We start from the raw sequence: 17,921 nt of genomic DNA, 5'->3' as shown, positions 1-17,921 counted from the left end.
TAGTTGCGGCATGTGGGCCCAGGGCACGCAGGCTCCAGTAGTTGTAATGCCAGCTATTTTTTAAAATGGTTTTATGGTTTAAAATAGTTTAAAGGGGAACAGCTTTAAATAAGATAGTACCAGAACAGTCATGTTTAGCTGAAATAAGCCTAAAATGAGTCATAATTCAATTAAGATTGTTTACCACACATTTTATTTTTCTACTCAAAGTGTGGGACAATCAAGGTGTATCATTTGTCAGCTACATACTGCTAAAGGGAAAGAATGTAACTACATACTGTAGCTACATATTGTAGGAAAAGAATGCTACAGAAGAAGTATGTAACCATTTAATAATGACAATATAACTTCTTGAATTTAGCTTTTAGACAAGAGATAATTTGAATTAACTGAATTGATAATTAACTGCTGGGGAAGCAGCTTACTTAAGTGTGTTAGGTTATGTGGTTTCATTCAGTTGCTTCCAAAAGCCAGACACACCCAAATATACTGATGTAAAGAAACTTTTGTTTTATTCTAGATTTTAAAGAGCCATCAGTACAATTTTCTAATTCCTTACTGCCTAACATATGGCAAACACCATACAGTCACATGACTTCCACTGTCAATTATGATAATCAGGGCATTACCACTGTAGAGGGAGAAAAACATCCTGATTCCTGAGGTCTCTTCTCTTATTGGGATGAAAAACCTGTGGAAACCTCTGGCTTTTGTTCTTTGGTTAGGGTGATACCAAATGAATCACAGTATAGGTGGGTAAGGTTGTCCTGAAAAGTAGTGCTGTGTGAGAGATACTGGCTAAAGGGAGTTTCCTTGAGTTGCACAGCAGTCAGATCAAACCAGGGGAAAGGCCTGGGGTAAGGAAAAAAATAGTGTTACTTTTTTATGTCTGTTTAATACATCTGATTTTGCTGTTAAACATTTCCTTTAAAGAAAGTTCTCCTCCACTTGGAAATAAGGTTCTTCATTTTCTATATCAAACTAATTAAAATTCTTAGTTAAATTAAAAATTCATCTGGGTCTATTCAACACGTGGATTTAATTGTACTTATGAGTTTTCACACTTACAATTCTCTAAGTGCATTTAGGGAGGAATTCATAATTAGAGAATGATTATGACAATAAAATCAACATCCTTTTCAGTATATTTTCCTTGAATTCAGAAAGAAAATACGTAAGAGGATCATGGACATTAGGAATGGAAGAGACCTCATTTCTTTTACAATATCCTCTTCAAAAAAAAAAAAAGATACCCTCTCCAACTGTATAGGGAAAGAAGTAGGAGTTAACATGCAAATAAAAATGGGGCAATGTTAAGTATTAGTCTGTAGTGGAATTCAACTTAACAAGCATTAAGACATAGGGTTTTATAGTATTAAAAAAATCAGGAGTAAAGAAAGGATATCTGCTCTCACCACACTTATTCAACATACCACTAGAAGTTGTAGCCAGTGCAATAATGCAAGAAAAGGAAATAAAAGGCACACAGATTGGAAAGGGAGAACTGAAACTTGCTATATATAGATGACATGATGGTCCATGTAGATAATCCAAAGGAATCTAAAAAAAAGAAAAAATCTCCTAGAACTAATAAACGAATTCAGCAAGGTCATAGGATATAAAATAAACATAAAATAAATTTTATTTATATATATTAGCAATGAACTCTTCGGCAAAAAAAACCTAAAAATGCAGTTCCTTTCACACACAAAAAATAGAATACTTAGATGTAAATCTAACAAAACATGTACAGGACTTGTATATTGAAAACTACGAAATGCTGATGAAATAAGGAAGATATAAATGGAGAGATATACTGTGTACATGGATGGGAAAATTTAACATTATAAAGATGTCAACTCTCCACAAATTGATCTATAGATATAATGGTAAAACAAAAATTAGTGACAACACCAAATGCTGGTGAGGATGCAGAGAAACTGAATCATACATTGCTAATGATGTAAAAGGATATAACAACTTTGAAAAACAGTTTGGCAGTGTCTTAAAAAAATAGACATGCAGTCATTGCACCCCTGAGCATTTGTTCCAGAGAAATTAAAACTTATGTTTACACAAAAACCTGTACATGAATGTTCAAAGCATCTTTATTCACAATAGCCAAACACTGGAAACATCTTAGATGTCCTTCAACAGGTGAATGATTAAACAAACTGGGGAAGCAGCTTACTTAAGTGTGTCAGGTCATGTGGTTTCATTCAGTTGCAATCCTTCAACAGGTGAATGATTAAACAAACTATGGTACATACATGCCATGAAAACATAACTGCCATGAAAACTACTCAGCAATAAAAAAGGAATAAATTATCGATACACACAGCAACTTGGATGAATCTCCAGAGAATTATGCTAAATGAAAAAGGCCAATCCCCAAAGGTTGCATAATATATGATTCCTTTTATATAATATTCTTGAAGTGACAAAATCATAGAAATGGAGAACAGCTCAATGGTTGCCAAGTTGGGGAGGAAGGATCAAGATGAAGGATGCCTAGTTATAGAATTGTTCTGTATCTTGACTGTATCAGTGTCAATATCCTGGTCGTGGTATTGTACTATAGTTTTACAATATCTGTGTATAGCTATTGTACTGTGGTTTGTTCCATTGGGGGAAACTGGATAAATGGGTACATGGGATTTCTTTGTATTATTTCTTAATATCTGCATGTGAATCAAAATTATCTAAAAAGTTTTTTTAAAAGGGGGGATACAATTAAAAAGTATAATCTACCAAGAAGATGTAAAAAGTACAAACTTCTGTTCATCAGATGATATGGCTTCAAACTTTATAAAACAAAGATTATAAATATAAAGAGAATTTGAGAAACTACAATCATAGTAGAAATATTAATATGCCATGCCTCCCATTCTAACAGGTCATCTGATGTAAAAGACCATATAGCAGCACTTTTCCAACTTTAATGGACATATCACTTGGGAGCTTGTAAAAAGGCAGATTCTGATTCCATACATCTGGGGTGGGGACCCATAATCTGCATTTCTAAACAAACTCCCAGATGATGGCATGGTTATCAGGCAGTTTGAGTGGCAAGGATATGCTGAAAAGGGGAGAAATAAAGTGAAAAAATATATTCTGAATGATAAGACCACCCCTCTCCCTACACATGTGCAGCTTTCTTTCCCCAAGTTGGGTCCCAAAGACTTGAAGATACCAATATTCAGGGTTTCCCAAGGAAAAAGCTGATCAAACCACTCTGTAGTAAAGACCACAGTAGCAAACACAGAGTTTCCAAGCATCTTTTTAGTAACCAGGATCTTAAATATGAGCAGACAGGACTTCCCTGGTGGCACAGTGGTTAAGAATCTGCCTGCCAGTGCAGGGGACATGGGTTCGAGCCCTTATCTGGGGAGATCCCACATGCCACAGAGCAACTAAGCCCATGCACCACAACTACTGAGCCTGTGCTCTAAAGCCCGTGAGCCACAACTACTAAACCCACGCGCCTAGAGCCTGTGCTCCACAACAGGAGAAGCCATCGCAATGAGAAGCCCTGCACTGCAACAGGGAGTAGCCCCCGCTCGCCACAACTAGAGAAAGCCCATGCGCAGCAAAGAAGGCCCAACGCAACCAAAGTAAATAAATAAATTTATTTTTAAAAAATATGAGCAGACAATCAAGGTTCTCCATATACTTGAAGAAAGTTCTAAAATGAATGATAGAAACCAAAATAAATGGTCAAAAATATCCTGAAGGAAAGACTCCTCAGAGAAGAAAAAACTCTATCATTTACATTCTCAAAGGGATAAAAGATAGTATTGCATAGGGAAATGACAACAGGATGCTACATAAAAAAGGAATATTTGGAGACTAAAAAAATCTTTGAAAGTCAAAATATAGCAAAATGAAAATATGTTCTAAATATAATAGTAAAAACAGGATAGTTGAGGAAATCTCTCAGAAAGCAGAACAAAAACGCAAAGATAATGAAAATAGGAGAGCTAAAGAAAATCAGAGGATCAGCCTAGGAGGTCCAATATTTGGCTAATAAAATATTCAGGAGAGAGAACAGAGAAAACAGAGGGAAGGGGAGGAAATTATCAAAGACATAATAGGAGAAAATTAGAGAAGTTGACATGCAGATTGAGAAGGACCATTGAATGTTCTGTTTCTTTTATGGGTGGCAATTACATGGATATTTGCTTTACAGTAATTCATTAAACTGTATATTTATGAATTTATGGAATAGGTACTTTTTGTATACATATTTTACAATCTTTTTTTTTTAAGTTAAGGGGAAAAAGGGAGAGGCCCACCAACTGCCCAACACAGTGCATTAAAATAGACCCACATCATGACGCATAATAAAATTTCAGGATGCTGAAGTCAACAGATACTATAAGCTTCCAGAGAGAAAAGGAACAGATTTCAGACCAAGCATGAATTGAAGAATTAGAAGGGCACTGTACCTCTCAACAGCAATTTAAAAGCTGAAAGATGATGGAGCAATGCCTTCAAAATTCTTAGGGATGGGCTTCCCTGGTGGTGCAGTGGTTAAGAGTCCGCCTGCCAATGCAGGGGACATGGGTTCGAGCCCTGATCCGGGAAGATCCCACATGCCGCAGAGCAACTAAGCCCGTGCACCGCAACTACTGAGCCTGCACTCTAGAGTCCGTGAGTCACAATTACTGAGCCTGTGTGCCACAACTACTGAAGGCCGTGCCTAGAGCCTGTGCTCCACAACAAGATAAGCCACCGCAATGAGAAGCCCGCACACCGCAACAAAGAGTAGCTCCAGCTCGCTGCAACTAGAGAAAGCCCACGTGCAGCAATGAAGACCCAACACAGCTAAAAATAAAATAAAATAAAATAAAAAATTCTGAGGGAAAATTGTTTCTACCCTAGATTCTTTTTTTTTTAATTCTTTTTGTTGCAATGGTGAATGGGATTGTTTCCTTAATTACTCTTTCTGATCTTTCATTGTTTGTGTATAGGAATGCAAGAGATTTCTGTGCATTTATTTTGTATTCTGCAACTTTATCAAATTCATTGATTAGCTCTAGTAGTTTTTTGGTGGCATCTTTAGGATTCTCTATGTATAGTATCATGTCATCTGCAAACAGTGACAGTTTTACTTCTTTTCCAATTTATATTCCTTTTATTTCTTTTGCTTCTGATTGCCATGGCTAGGACTTCCAAAACTATGTTGAATAATAGTGGCAAGAGTGGACATCCTTGTTGCTTTGTATTTCTGTGGTGTCTGTCGTAACTTCTTCGTTTTCATTTCTAATTTTACTGTTATGAGTCCTCTCCCTCTTTTTTTGATGAGTCTGGCTAAAGGTTTATCAATTTTATCTTCTCAAAGACCAGCTTTTTGTTTTATTGATATTTGCTATTGTTTTCTTTGTTTCTATTTCATTTATTTCTGCTCTGATCTTTATGATTTCTTTCCTTCTACTAACTTTGGGTTTTTTCTTCTTTCTCTAGTTCCTTTAGGTGTAAGGTTAGATTGTTTATTTGAGATTTTTCTTGTTTCTTGACGTAGGCTTGTATTGCTATAAGCTTCCCTCTTAGAACTGCTTTTGCTGCATCCCATAGGTTTTGGATCATCGTGTTTTCATTGTAATGTGTCTCTAGGTATTTTCTGATTTCTTCTTTGATTCCTTCAGTGATCTCTTGGTTATTTAGTAACGTATTGTTTAGCCTCCATGTGTTTGTGTTTTTTACGTTTTTTCCCCTGTAATGGATTTCTAATCTCATAGCATTGTGGTGGGAAAAGATGCTTGATGTGATTTCAGTTTTCTTAAATTTACTGAGGCTTGATTTGTGACCCAAGATGTGATCAATCCTGAAGAATGTTCCATGTGCACTTGAGAAGAAAGTGTAATCTGTTGTTTTTGGATGGAATGTCCTATAAATATCAATTAAACCTATCTGGTCTATTGTGTCACTTAAAGCTTGTGTTTCCTTATTAATTTTCTGTTTGGATGATCTGTCCATTGGTGTAAGTGAGGTGTTAAAGTCCCCCACTATTATTGTGTTACTGTTGATTTCCTCTTTTATAGCTGTTAGCATTTGCCTTATGTATTGAGGTGCTCCTATGTTGGGTGCATATATATTTATAATTGTTATATCTTCTTCTCAGATTGATCCCTTGATCATTATGCAGTGTCCTTCCCTGTCTCTTGTAACATTCTTTATTTTAAAGTCTATTTTATCTGATATGAGTATTGCTACTCCAGCTTACTTTTTTTTGTTTTTTTTTGCGGTACGCGGGCCTCTCACTGTTGTGGCCTCTCCCGTTGTGGAGCACAGGCTCCGGACACACAGGCTCAGCGGCCATGGCTCACGGGCCCAGCTGCTCCACGGCATGTGGGGTCTTCCCAGACTGGGGCACGAACCCGTGTCCCCTGCATCGGCAGGTGGACTCTCAACCACTGCGCCACCAGGGAAGCCCCCAGCTTTCTTGTGATTTCCATTTGCATGGAATATTTTTTTCCATCCCCTCACTTTCAGTCTGTATGTGTCCGTAGGTCTGAAGTGGGTCTCTTGTAGACAGCATACATATGGGTCTTGTTTTTGTATCCATTCAGCGAGCCTGTGTCTTTTGGTTGGAGCATTTAATCCATTCACGTTTAAGGTAATTATTGATATGTATGTTCCTATTACCATTTTCTTAATTGTTATGGGTTTGTTTTTGTAGTTCCTTTTCTTCGTGTTTCCCACTTAGAGAAGTTCCTTTAGCATTTGTTGTAGAGCTGGTTTGGTGGTGCTGAATTCTCTTAGCTTTTGCTTGTCTGTAAAGCTTTTGATTTCTCCTTCGAATCTGAATGAGATCCTTGCTGGGTACAGTAATCTTGGTTGTAGGTTCTTCCCTTTCATTACTTTAAATAGCTCGTGCTACTCCCTTCTGGCTTGTAGATTCCTACTGAGAAATCAGCTGTTAACCTTATGGGAGGAGTTCCCTTGTATGTTATTTGTCATTTTTCCCTTGTTGCTTTCAAAATTTTTTCTTTGTCTTTAATTTTTGTCAGTTTGATTACTATGTGTCTCACCATGTTTCTCCTTGGGTTTATCCTGCCTGGGACTCTCTGCACTTTCTGGACTTGGGTGGCTATTTCCTTTCCCATGTTAGGGAAGTTTTCGACTATAATCTCTTCAAAGATTTTCTCGGGTCCCTTCTCTCTCTCTTCTCCTTCTGGGACCCCTATAATGCAAATGTTGTTGCGTTTAATGTTGTCCCAGAGGTCTATTAGGCTGTTTTCATTTCTTTTCATTCTTTTTTCTTTATTCTGTTCTGTGGCAGTGAATTCCACCATTCTGTCTTCCAGGTCACTTATCCGTTCTTCTACCTCAGTTATTCTGCTATTGATTCCTTCTAGTGTAGTTTTCATTTCAGTTATTGTATTGTTCATCTCTGTTTGTTTGTTCTTTAATTATTCTAGGTCTTTGTTAAACATTTCTTGCATCTTCTCGATCTTTGACTCCGTTCTTTTTCCGAGGTCCTGGATCATCTTCACTATCATTATTCTGAATACTTTTTCTGGAAGGTTGCCTATCTCCACTTCATTTAGTTGTTTTTCTGGGGTTTTATCTTGTTCCTTCATCTGGTACAAAGTCCTCTGCCTTTTCATTCTGTCTATCTTTCTGTGAATGTGGTTTTCTTTCCACAGGCTGAAGGACTGTAGTTCTTGCTTCTGCTCTAACCTAGATTCTCTACCTGGCTATGTTCTCAATAAAATATTAGGTTAGAATAAAAACATTTTCAGACACAGTCCCTAAAAATTACTTCCTACGCAGGCTTTTCTAAGGAAGCTACTGGAGAAGGACAGATTCCACCATAATGAAGAAGGAAATGAATCCAGAGGAAGAGGGGTCCAGGAAAAAGAGATCCAGCATAAGAGAGAGGCAAAGAGAATCCCAGGATAAGGGGGAAGGAAAATTCCCAAACTGAAAATGTACCACAGGTCATTGGTGATTAATTAGAACACAAAAGATAAGAGGGGCGTAAGATCAAGGATTACTTCCAGGTTCTGGCCTGAACAACTCCACAAAGGAGCATGTAATGGCAACCTAAGTCCCCGAAGTGGAAAAGATCACCCAGGAACAAAGTGTAGAATGAAAAGAAAGGAATGCCTAGGACAGAGCCCTGAAAACTCCCAGATTTAAGGATAGGGCATAAGAGGAGCTGGCAAAGGAGGAATCGGAGGGGCAGGAGGAAAATGAAGAGAATGTGAGGGTATCATGAAAGCTAAGAGAAAAGATTGTTTCAAGAAGGAAGGCATGTTCAATAGCCAAGGAAGAAAAGGATGAATTTAGTGACATGGAAGTCACTGGTAACAAGGGCAACCATTTGTCTCTATTAGATTATTAAAGATTAAAAAGAATGAGCTAATAGTTATCAAGCTATAGTGAAATGGCACTCTCATACACTATTGGTAGAAATATAAGTATCACTTTTTTGATAAGCAATTTAGGAATACCTATCAAACATAAACTATATATAACCTCTGACCCAGAAGTTTTACTGGTACAAGTGTGCAAAGTTTAAGGATGAAATGTTCAAAGCAGCCCTTTGTGCAAAATGTGGGGCAAAGGAACTACATTGCCATCAAGAGGAAATAGGATGAATAAATGTAGCTAAAGAAATGTATCCAATGGATGCCTGCACAGCGCTCATAAATGAAATAGATATGACTGTACTAACACAGAATGGTACCTATGATGTAGTAAGTATAATCCCCATGTTTCTAAAATGTATATATAGATACAGATATGCATATACATTATAATGACAATATAAATATATGTTTGTAAATGCATAGGTAGAAAGACAAAAATACAAAAACCATCAGAGGTAAAGTCTATGAAAAGGGATTTGGGGGGCAAAGGAGGGCTCTCACTTTTCCACTAGTTGGATTTTTTTTATAAGAATGTATTCATTTTATACATTTCTAAAGATAACATGAAAGGAAAAAGATAAAAGCATCTTCCGAGAAAACAGTGTGGGAGAAGTTAGAATGGCCACTCATCTAATACTTTACCTTTTCCGAGACAGGTTCTTGGCATAGGCTTTGCTGACAAAATCTTGTGCTTGAAATTTTTGGAAAGACACTCTATCTTTCTCACAGCCTTCAAAGTGCTTGGCGAGGAACAGTTCGTTCAGAAGCTGCAGCACTTGTGAGTGGGGCATGTCCTTTTCTGTGCAGACATTTATGGCTGCATAGAACACTCCCTCCAACCATTTGATATTGAGGATTATTCCCCCTAAACATCAATGAGAAAGGAAATACCCGTTAGCACCACCAAAAAGGTTTGCAGGGAACCTAGGACAAACCCCAGACAGTGAACAGCCACCTTCTGTCCAAGACAGTTTGGTTATATGAACCTCAAGATAAGCGCTCTTCCTTTCTAGGCCAAGAACCCTGTTTGTGCCCTTTATAACACATTGCATGTTGACCCTACCAGAGGAAGACAGATATGTTAATGTAGGCATTGCTGATGACAAATGCATCTCTAGAAATCTCTAGAATGGTCCTTGCCAATAAGGCAAACTGCAAGGTTACAGTAAGGAAAAGCCATTTAGTCCCAGACACTGCATCCTCTGGTTTAAATAGGCTCTCTCCTCTGGTTGTTTCCAATTCATCCTTAAAGGGTCCGATTAATCACACTTCTTAGCTTTCCCTAAAAAGGCTACTTTTTGCCACCAAAGCTGTTCCCATGTAAAACCTAAATAGCTGAGAATGTATCTAGCTTGTACTTATATACACACACACACCCTCAGCACACATGCATACACGCACACGCACACACACGCACGCACACACACACACACACAGGGATTTAATAAGATAGCAGTAGGCCAAGAGGAAGGTAATTTTTAAAAGTACCAAAAATATCGTGAGCCATTACCAGCAGGACTGTAGGGACAGGTAGCCTGAAGAATCACAGGGTCTTGGAGAGCAGCTGTGATTTCCTTATTGGCCCCCCAGATGCTGGCAAGATCTTCAACACACTGATACTGAGGCCGCAAGACATTGGTGTGGCTCAGTAGGAGTTTCAACCTGAAAGTAAAGCCACCAACGCAGGAAGTGCAGGGCCCAGACTAGAATAAAGCACCACGTGACCCACTGAGTTTACATCCAGCCCCAACAATGTAGTCCCCTGCACAGCACTGCTCACAGGCAAACGCAGGTGTGGGTCGGCACTGGGGCACTACACCTTAGATGGATTGTTCACCCATCCACTCAAAACTTATTCAACGTCACCCCAAGCCAGGCACTGAGCTAGACACTCGAGGTACAAAAATAATATCTGACACACGCTCCACATCAATTTTCATGCTGTTGAGTGGCGTACAAGGGGAACACTCATCAGCTTCAAGTAGTTGGAAGTAATGCTCTACTGCAGTTCTAAACATTGGCACATCAAAGAAAATGTCCCACCCACAAGTGCTGGAAAAGCGGGGAAGACACAGTTTCAAAGGCTGGCTGGTCCTTCTGCCAGTGAAGCTGCTTCCACCTTATGACTGGGAATGACCAACTCCAAGAGGTAGGGGCCAGGGTGGAGATGAGCAGACAGAGCAGTCCTGCCAATCCTGTGCTCACCCTAACAAGATACCTGGGTAGTGGGACAGCAGCCACAAAGCTGTACACGATGCAGGCTTTTCCAAGGCTGGTTTGAATTTCTGCACAGATATTAGACAGCTGAGATGGCAGGCAGCAGAGGAATATCACGTTGGCCCACTCCACCAGAGAAGAGTTATGGTAAAAGCACTGGATCCCCAGTTTCGTGAATTCATCTGGGAGGGAATAAAGGAAGTCAGAAAGATCACAGTACAAAGAACTTTGAACTCAACATCAACTGTGGGGAGAGGATGACAATTATTTTATCTCAAGTCTTGTCACCACATTAATCAGAAGAGATTCCCTCATGCCTTCTAAAAGCCACGCAGCAAAGCCCTGACCCCATGACTACGGCAGCAGGTGCCACTGCAGCAGTGCTCGAGATTGTAAGATAATTCATCCCTACCTTATGTTTTAGACCAAATGCTAGAATTTTTCAGTTTCTTTTTTTAGGAAGAAAAAAGGTCTGAATGAAGCCTTCTCCAATTTACAGAATTCATCGTGTACCAGATAATGTACAAAGTACATACGTTATCTAAGGGAATCTCATAAGGACCTTATGAGACAGAGGCTAGTATTATTCCTATATTATAGATGCAGAAACTGAGGCCTCAAGAATTCTGTGACTGGGCTGAAGTTAAACAGCTTAACTGGCTTGAAATGATGGGAAAGACTGAGAGAGTGGAACAGTATAGGGCAGAGGTTGGGAGGAATTTGCAAAAATGTGCTTACAGTTTCAGTAAAGTATACACAATTTAATGTCAATAAGATATTTATAAATGTAGAAAGAAATGTGATAACTCATGTAGTTGCTAAAAACACTTCTTGGTAGTTAATCATTTAATTGTACTTATTGTGATCTGGATCCTCAAAAGTAAAAATGTGAACTCACATACGGTAGTATGTTTTAAGTGTTATCAGAGAACAGGATGTTAGACATAGCAGAGGTCAGTTCTTCTCTTAACCACCGCAAGTATGTGATAAAGTTGATGCTGAGGTTATCTGGGTACTCAGGTACTTCCAGGTAGGAAGATACACAGGACAAAGAAGAACTTTAGAAAACATGCATATCCACTTTTCTTCCATATGTGGTTCTCAAAAGTGCACAGAAGCTGATGCTGAGCATTTTGAATTCTTGCTTCCTTAATACAACATAGAGTGATATTCTATGACTGTAATTTTATTATTATTAAACATATTGCTTCACAGAAGAATATATGCATTTTATTGAAATGTCATATATACTGGTCCTATTGATGAGATTTAAGAAATCTGCCTTGAGGGGTTAAGATTTTTTTAGTTTCCTTAATATAGAAGGAACATTTACAAATCAATAAGAAAAATCATACAGGCATCCAACAGAAAAATTGAACAGAAAAGACTCAAAAATGATGAAATAGCAATAAGCCTATAAAAAATTTTAATTCTTCTAGTGATCAGTGAAAGACATATTAAAATAAGAAAAATTGTAAAGGCATATTAAAATGGTGATTAAAAAAAAAAGATTCCCAGAATTGACAAGTGTGTAGTAAAATGGGTATTCTTACACACTGTTGATGAAAGTTTATACCTGAACAACATCCTTTGTAGGTCAGTTTGAAAAAATATATTAGAAGTTTCTTTAAAAATTAAATATACCTACCATATGACCCAGCCACCCCATTCCCAAGTGTTTACTCAAGAAAAATAAAAGCATTTCTCCACACCAATATTTGTACACAAATGTTCATAATAGCTTTATTTGTAATAGCCCCAAATTGGAAACAACCTGAATGTCCATCAACAGAGGAATAAATGAACTATGGAGTATCCATGCAATAAAACACTACTCAGAAATAAAAAGAATATCAATACATGCAACACACGGATATATCTCAAAATAATTATGCAGAGTGAAAGAATTCAGACCATTGCAGGGAGGGATAAATTAGGAATTTGGGAGTAATATATACACACTACTATATATAAAATAAACAATAAGGACCTACTGTATAGCACAGGGAACTATACTCAATATTTTGTAATAACCTATATGGGAAAAGAATCTGAAAAGGAATATATGTATATAGAATATATTCTGTGTAATATATTCTATATATACACACATATAACTGAATATATATAACTGAATCACTTTGCTGTACATCTGAAACTAACACAACATTGTAAATCAACTATACTTCAATAAAAAAATTAATTATAAAAAGAATTCAGACCAAAGAAGAAGTACAAACTCTATGACTCCATTTATACAAAACTCTACAAAATGCAAACTAATCAGTAGTGACAGAAATCAGATCAGTGGGGATTTCCCTGGTGGCGCAGTGGTTGGGAGTCCGCCTGCCAATGCAGGGGACACGGGTTTGAGCCCTGGTCTGGGAAGATCCCACATGCCGTGGAGCAACTAAGCCCATGCACCACAACTACTGAGCCTGTGCTCTAGAGCCTGCAAGCCGTAACTACTGAAGCCTGCGTGCCTAGAGCCTGTGCTCCGCAACAAGAGAAGCCAATGCAATGAGAAGCCCGCGCACCACAACGAAGAGTAGTCCCCGCTCTCTGCAACTAGGGAAAGCCCGCGTGCAGCAACGAAGACCCAACGCAGCTAAAAATAAAATAAATAAACAATTAATTAAAAAAAAATCAGATCAGTGGTTTCCTGAGTGGGTTCTGCAGGGAGGTAGAGAGATTCATTACCTTGATTACGTTGATGGTTTCACAGGAGCATACACGTGTCACAAAACATCAAACTGTACACTTTATTTTTAAAATTTATTTTAAAAATATTTATTTACTTAGGCTGCACTGGGTCCTTAGTTGCGGCACGCAGGATCTTTCAGTTGCGGCATGCAGGCTTCTTAGTTGCAGCATGCGCACTTCTTAATTGCGGCATGCATGTGGGATCTAGTTCCTAGATCAAGGATTGAACCTGGGACCCCTGCATTGGGAGCTAAGTCTTACCCACTGGACCACCACAGAAGTCCCTGTACACTTTTTTAAAAATATTTATTTATTTCTTTTCTTTTTTTTTGGCTGCGTTGGGTCTTAGTTGCAGCATGTGGGATCTTGGTTGAGGCATGCAGGATCTTTTTTCATTGCCGTGCATGGGCTCTTCATTGCGGTGCTCGGGCTTCTCTCTTGTTGTGGCTGTGGATTTTCTCTCTCTAGTTGTGGCATGAGGACTCCAGAGCATGTGGGCTCTGTACTTTGCGGCTTGCGGGCTCTCTCATTGAGGCGCGTGAGCTCAGCAGTTGTGGCACACGGGCTTAGTTGCCCTGCAGCACGTGGGATCTTAGTTCCCTGACCAGGGATTGAACCCGCGTCCCCTGCTTTGGAACGTGGATTCTTTACCACTTTTAAAATGTGCAGTTTAGAACTTCCCCAGTGGTCCAGTGGTTAAGACTCTGCACTTCAATGCAAGGGGCACGGGTTCGATCCCTGGTTGGGGAACTAAGATCCCACATGCCTTGTAGCCTGGCCAAGAAATTTTTTTTTAAATGTGCAGTTTATTATATACAAAGTATATCTTAATAAAGCTGTACCTGTACTTTGACCTAGTAATTTTGTTTTTTAAATTATGTACAAGGAAGTCCTACTAAATAAGGCACAGTTACGTAAATTATCATACAGTCATACTTAGGAATACTATACAACCTTAAAATCATGAGTTTGAAGACTGTCAAATAATATAAGAATAGGCTTATGATACATTAAGTGAAAAAAGTAGGATACAAAAAGCTTTGTAGAGTGTTAATTACTGATATAATGAGAGGAAAAAATGGGAAAGAAATGATAACCCTGCTAGAATTATAGGTAGTTATTATTTACTTCCCTATAGTTTTCTAAATTTTCTATAACATTCATATATTACTTTACATTAAAAATATTTTGAAGTATAATTTACATACAATGCAACACACAGATCTGAAGTAAATAGTTTGATCAACTTTGACAAATGCATACACCTATGTAACTCACACCTCTCTCAAGATACAGAATATTTCCAACTCCCCAGAAAGTTCCCTTGGGCCTCAGTCTCCCCAGAAGCAACCACTGTTCTGATTTCTATCACCATAAGTTAATAAATGGAATCATTATAAAACTTTAAAAAAATTTTTCAGTAAATGTTATTTTAAAAGAATAAGGCCAAATATTTGGAACTGGTAAACACCACTCAGACTCTAACTGGTCCAGTTAGAAAATTTGAATTCTGTTTGGAAACCTTCTCTATATCAAAGACCCAGAAAGATATCTTGCCACCAAGGGCACAGGGAGGAGATATGGATATAAATATTTAGGTGGAGAAGAAAGTTGCTTTAAGGAACAAGTTAAAAAACCATCTTCCTGGCTTTTCTGGGGGCTAGCAAGCTGAGAACTCGGCATGTTGTATGCGAGGATTCCTCTTTTGAGGGACCCTTTCAAAATGGCCTCGTCACCACCTAAAGAGCACACCCAAGCCCCCCTTCTATTGCGCAGAGTTCCTCACCCAGGGCCTCTGGCCTCCGAGTGGAGATCCTCAGGCTGTCAGCTGGGATGGGGACAAGCTGAAGCAGTGTATGAGCCAGCTGCTTCCCGAGGTGGCCGCCTCCAATGATGCCCACCTTTAACGCATCGTCATCAGGAGTGTCTTCACGCAATCCAGCCAAGCGACATCTAGAAGTTTGCTTCTCCTGTAATGATTTTCTGGAGAATGATTCTCTGGAGAATGAACACAGACACACACCCGAGTAAACGCAGACCCTTAGTCCTTCTTGACTGTCAACCTCTGACGTTCTCTGGTTTAACTTCCTCACATGCAGCCTGCTGTGACACCATAAGTACTTCAGAGAGTAGAATTCCAATTATGTCCCACTGATCCAGCTTCACTGATGGAATGAAATGTTCCTCCTGAGTGAATTTTCCAGGAAGTAAAGCATACCCCTTTCAAAGGATCAGAACTTGTTTAAAACATTCTTAAGTGAACATTTTTTGGGTTATATGTATCGTGCATTTCCCTGCCTTCTTAAACACAAGGTCTGACTACTTAACCATTTCTTTGACTCAGGACCATCACTGTGAACAGCCTAATTACAATTACACCTTATCCTGGAACATGGGGAGCCAGTTCCTTCATTGTTTCCCGTGCAGACAGCTGTCAATTTCCATCTCCATCAGGATGAGTGCACCCCTCTCCTAATATACACCTCCTCTTTCTAGTTTGCTATTTCAGTTCTGCACAAACCCAGGAAACCATGTAACTTAGCTTTTTTCCAAACGTAATGATTTATAACAGTAAATGGTTTATAAGGGAAAACAGACCTAAGAAACTGAGGATCAAGGATCTGAGGCCACTCTTTCTGGAGGTTCACTTGACCCAAGATGAACAAAGTCTGACCTCTGAATACATAAGGCATTTTTTATGTTGTTATATGGCAATCTTATATTTGTTGTGTATTTCTGTGAAAATTGGAGTCTTAAAGCTCTGGAGTTTCCGTGTAAGCATCACAAGCCCCATTCTATTTAAGGCTTCTCTTTTGGTTAAAAGGAGAGCATTTTCTCTCTGTGCCTGATCCTTCCAAACAGAAGATGCCTCCTGGAAGTTTCCCATATTGGTTTCTCATCACTCACCTTGGAGGCAGCCAATATGTTTACTACGCATCCTTATCAGTCAGCCAGCCAGCAAACTTCTTGAGTAGTCTGCCTCCTTGGGTATGTGCTGTATCTATAACATGTTTAATTCAGATCTGGTCCCACCATCTAGGAATTAATCTAATTTCAGAGAAAAGTAAACTGAGAAGCAGACTGAGGGGTTGGGGGGTGGGGACAAATGCTCCAGGAGTGACCTAGAGTTACAGAATCCAGGAGCCTAGTCCTAGGTACTTGGCTCTCACACACCTCCTATTTAAGCATCAGAAGCCAGGACTGGCCTGAGAGCTTCTTTGAAAATCAGTATTCCTGGTTTCAGGCAAGTCATCCGGCCATAAGGACCCCCAAATTTCCAGGAAGCTTTCCTGTGAGGAAGCATTCCACTGTTAGCTCAGCCCCAAAAGAAAAAAATGACCCCATTTTCAGCCAGTAGCCATGGAATGGCTAGTGATTAGTAGCTGGGGCAGACAAGCTGGTCATCCTGATGAGGGAGTGAATGATAGGATGGATGAACGAATGAATGAATGGATTATTTAATGTCTACTCACTGAAAGGAAATCACCACTAATCCATGCTTTATTACATAAACACAGCCAAGGGACCCTGGTGTGCATTTCCCTGGTGCTTTCAGACCAGCAGTACTTGAGTGTGGGTTGGAAAAGGTAGGAGGACACTCCTCCTGCCAAAGTTACTCTCCAATATAAAAAGTTTAAGTCATCTGGATTCTCTGCAGTGAAATTCTTCTCCATCTGCCTGAACTTGGAGACCCAGCTTACCTCAAATTATGGAGTAGCTTGCAGAAGAAGGTTGCATGGGCACAGGCCTTGGTCATCAGCCCATGAGAACGGCCCAGCAAATACAGCCAGCTGTGGTCTTCCTCTTGAATCCCATACTCAAACTGCAGTGTCTCAAGGTCCTCTAGCATGTCCATCTCCAAACCAGCATCTCCTGCAACAACAGACACCAATCAACTCGGCTCCCTGTCCGGGAAGAAGAAGGAGTCTACGCAGGAGGGTGTGTGTGCCCAAGTCTCAGGGTCTCCTGATGGTGGCTTCAGCACCTCTCCTCCCGGTTACGAACTGGCAGCTCTCATCCACTTCTCTGAGTGTGAGTCCTGGAGGATTCCTAAGCACTGACTACCCGTGAGTCAGGAATACTGAATTCATGGAAAACCTGGACAAAATCCATATAGGCTCCAGGCACAGTTTTCAGCAGATGCATTTACATTAACAATGGGTTTCACAGGCACATTTCTCCCTTCCATTCTCTCCTAGGTTTTAGACATAGGACTGAACACTTAGACCACATTTCACAGAAATTCTCCCCTTTCACTAAACTCTGTGTTCCCCACAGGGTAGAAAAGAACCCAAACTAAATATCACGGTCCTTTATCTAGGGCGGGGACATCTAGATTTTAGAAAATGAAGCCAGAGAGGTATAAGCCCATCCACATATATCTCTCACCAACCAAACGAAGGAGAAGATGGCTCTGCTCCTCAGTGGTTCTGGTACTGGAGGGTAAGAACTACATTTTCAGGGAGAATTACCCAAGAAGGTTGTCATTATGACTCCTTAGCTACCGGATTACTTCAGTCTTAGAGCCTTAAAGGGGCCAGCCCCACTTAGAGGTTTTCCAGACCTGCAACATGAGGGCAAGAATTCCTTCACTACTTCTTAGAGTACTACACCAGGGCA

General features: G+C 39.5%; 1 protein-coding gene across 1 annotated transcript; it reads right to left on the bottom strand.

Moving 5' to 3' along the window:
- Window positions 1-523: 523 nt before the first annotated feature.
- On the bottom strand, window positions 524-17,157 carry NOXRED1 (NADP dependent oxidoreductase domain containing 1). Its single transcript, XM_060166283.1, has 6 exons — window positions 17,003-17,157; window positions 15,088-15,284; window positions 10,600-10,780; window positions 9,892-10,043; window positions 9,024-9,246; window positions 524-852 (listed from the first exon to the last, which is right to left on the bottom strand). Exons 1-6 carry the CDS (start codon window positions 17,155-17,157, stop codon window positions 675-677), a joined length of 1,086 nt encoding a protein of 361 aa, XP_060022266.1. The 3' UTR covers window positions 524-674.
- Window positions 17,158-17,921: the final 764 nt, after the last annotated feature.

This window comes from Lagenorhynchus albirostris, chromosome 1, assembly GCF_949774975.1.
Source record: "Lagenorhynchus albirostris chromosome 1, mLagAlb1.1, whole genome shotgun sequence".
NCBI lineage: Eukaryota > Metazoa > Chordata > Mammalia > Artiodactyla > Delphinidae > Lagenorhynchus > Lagenorhynchus albirostris.
Note: the sequence above shows the minus strand (reverse complement) of the source record. Positions and strands in the feature narration are given on the sequence as shown.

Coding starts and splice junctions, on each gene's coding strand:
- NOXRED1 (XM_060166283.1), bottom strand. CDS start 17,157: ATGGACATGCTAGAGGACCTTGAGACACTGCAGTTTGAGTATGGGATT. Junction 15,285..17,002: donor AAGCTACTCCATAATTTGAG/GTAAGCTGGGTC, acceptor ATCATTCTCCAG/AAAATCATTACAGGAGAAGC. Junction 9,247..9,891: donor CTGTCCCTACAGTCCTGCTG/GTAATGGCTCAC, acceptor ATTGATGTTTAG/GGGGAATAATCCTCAATATC.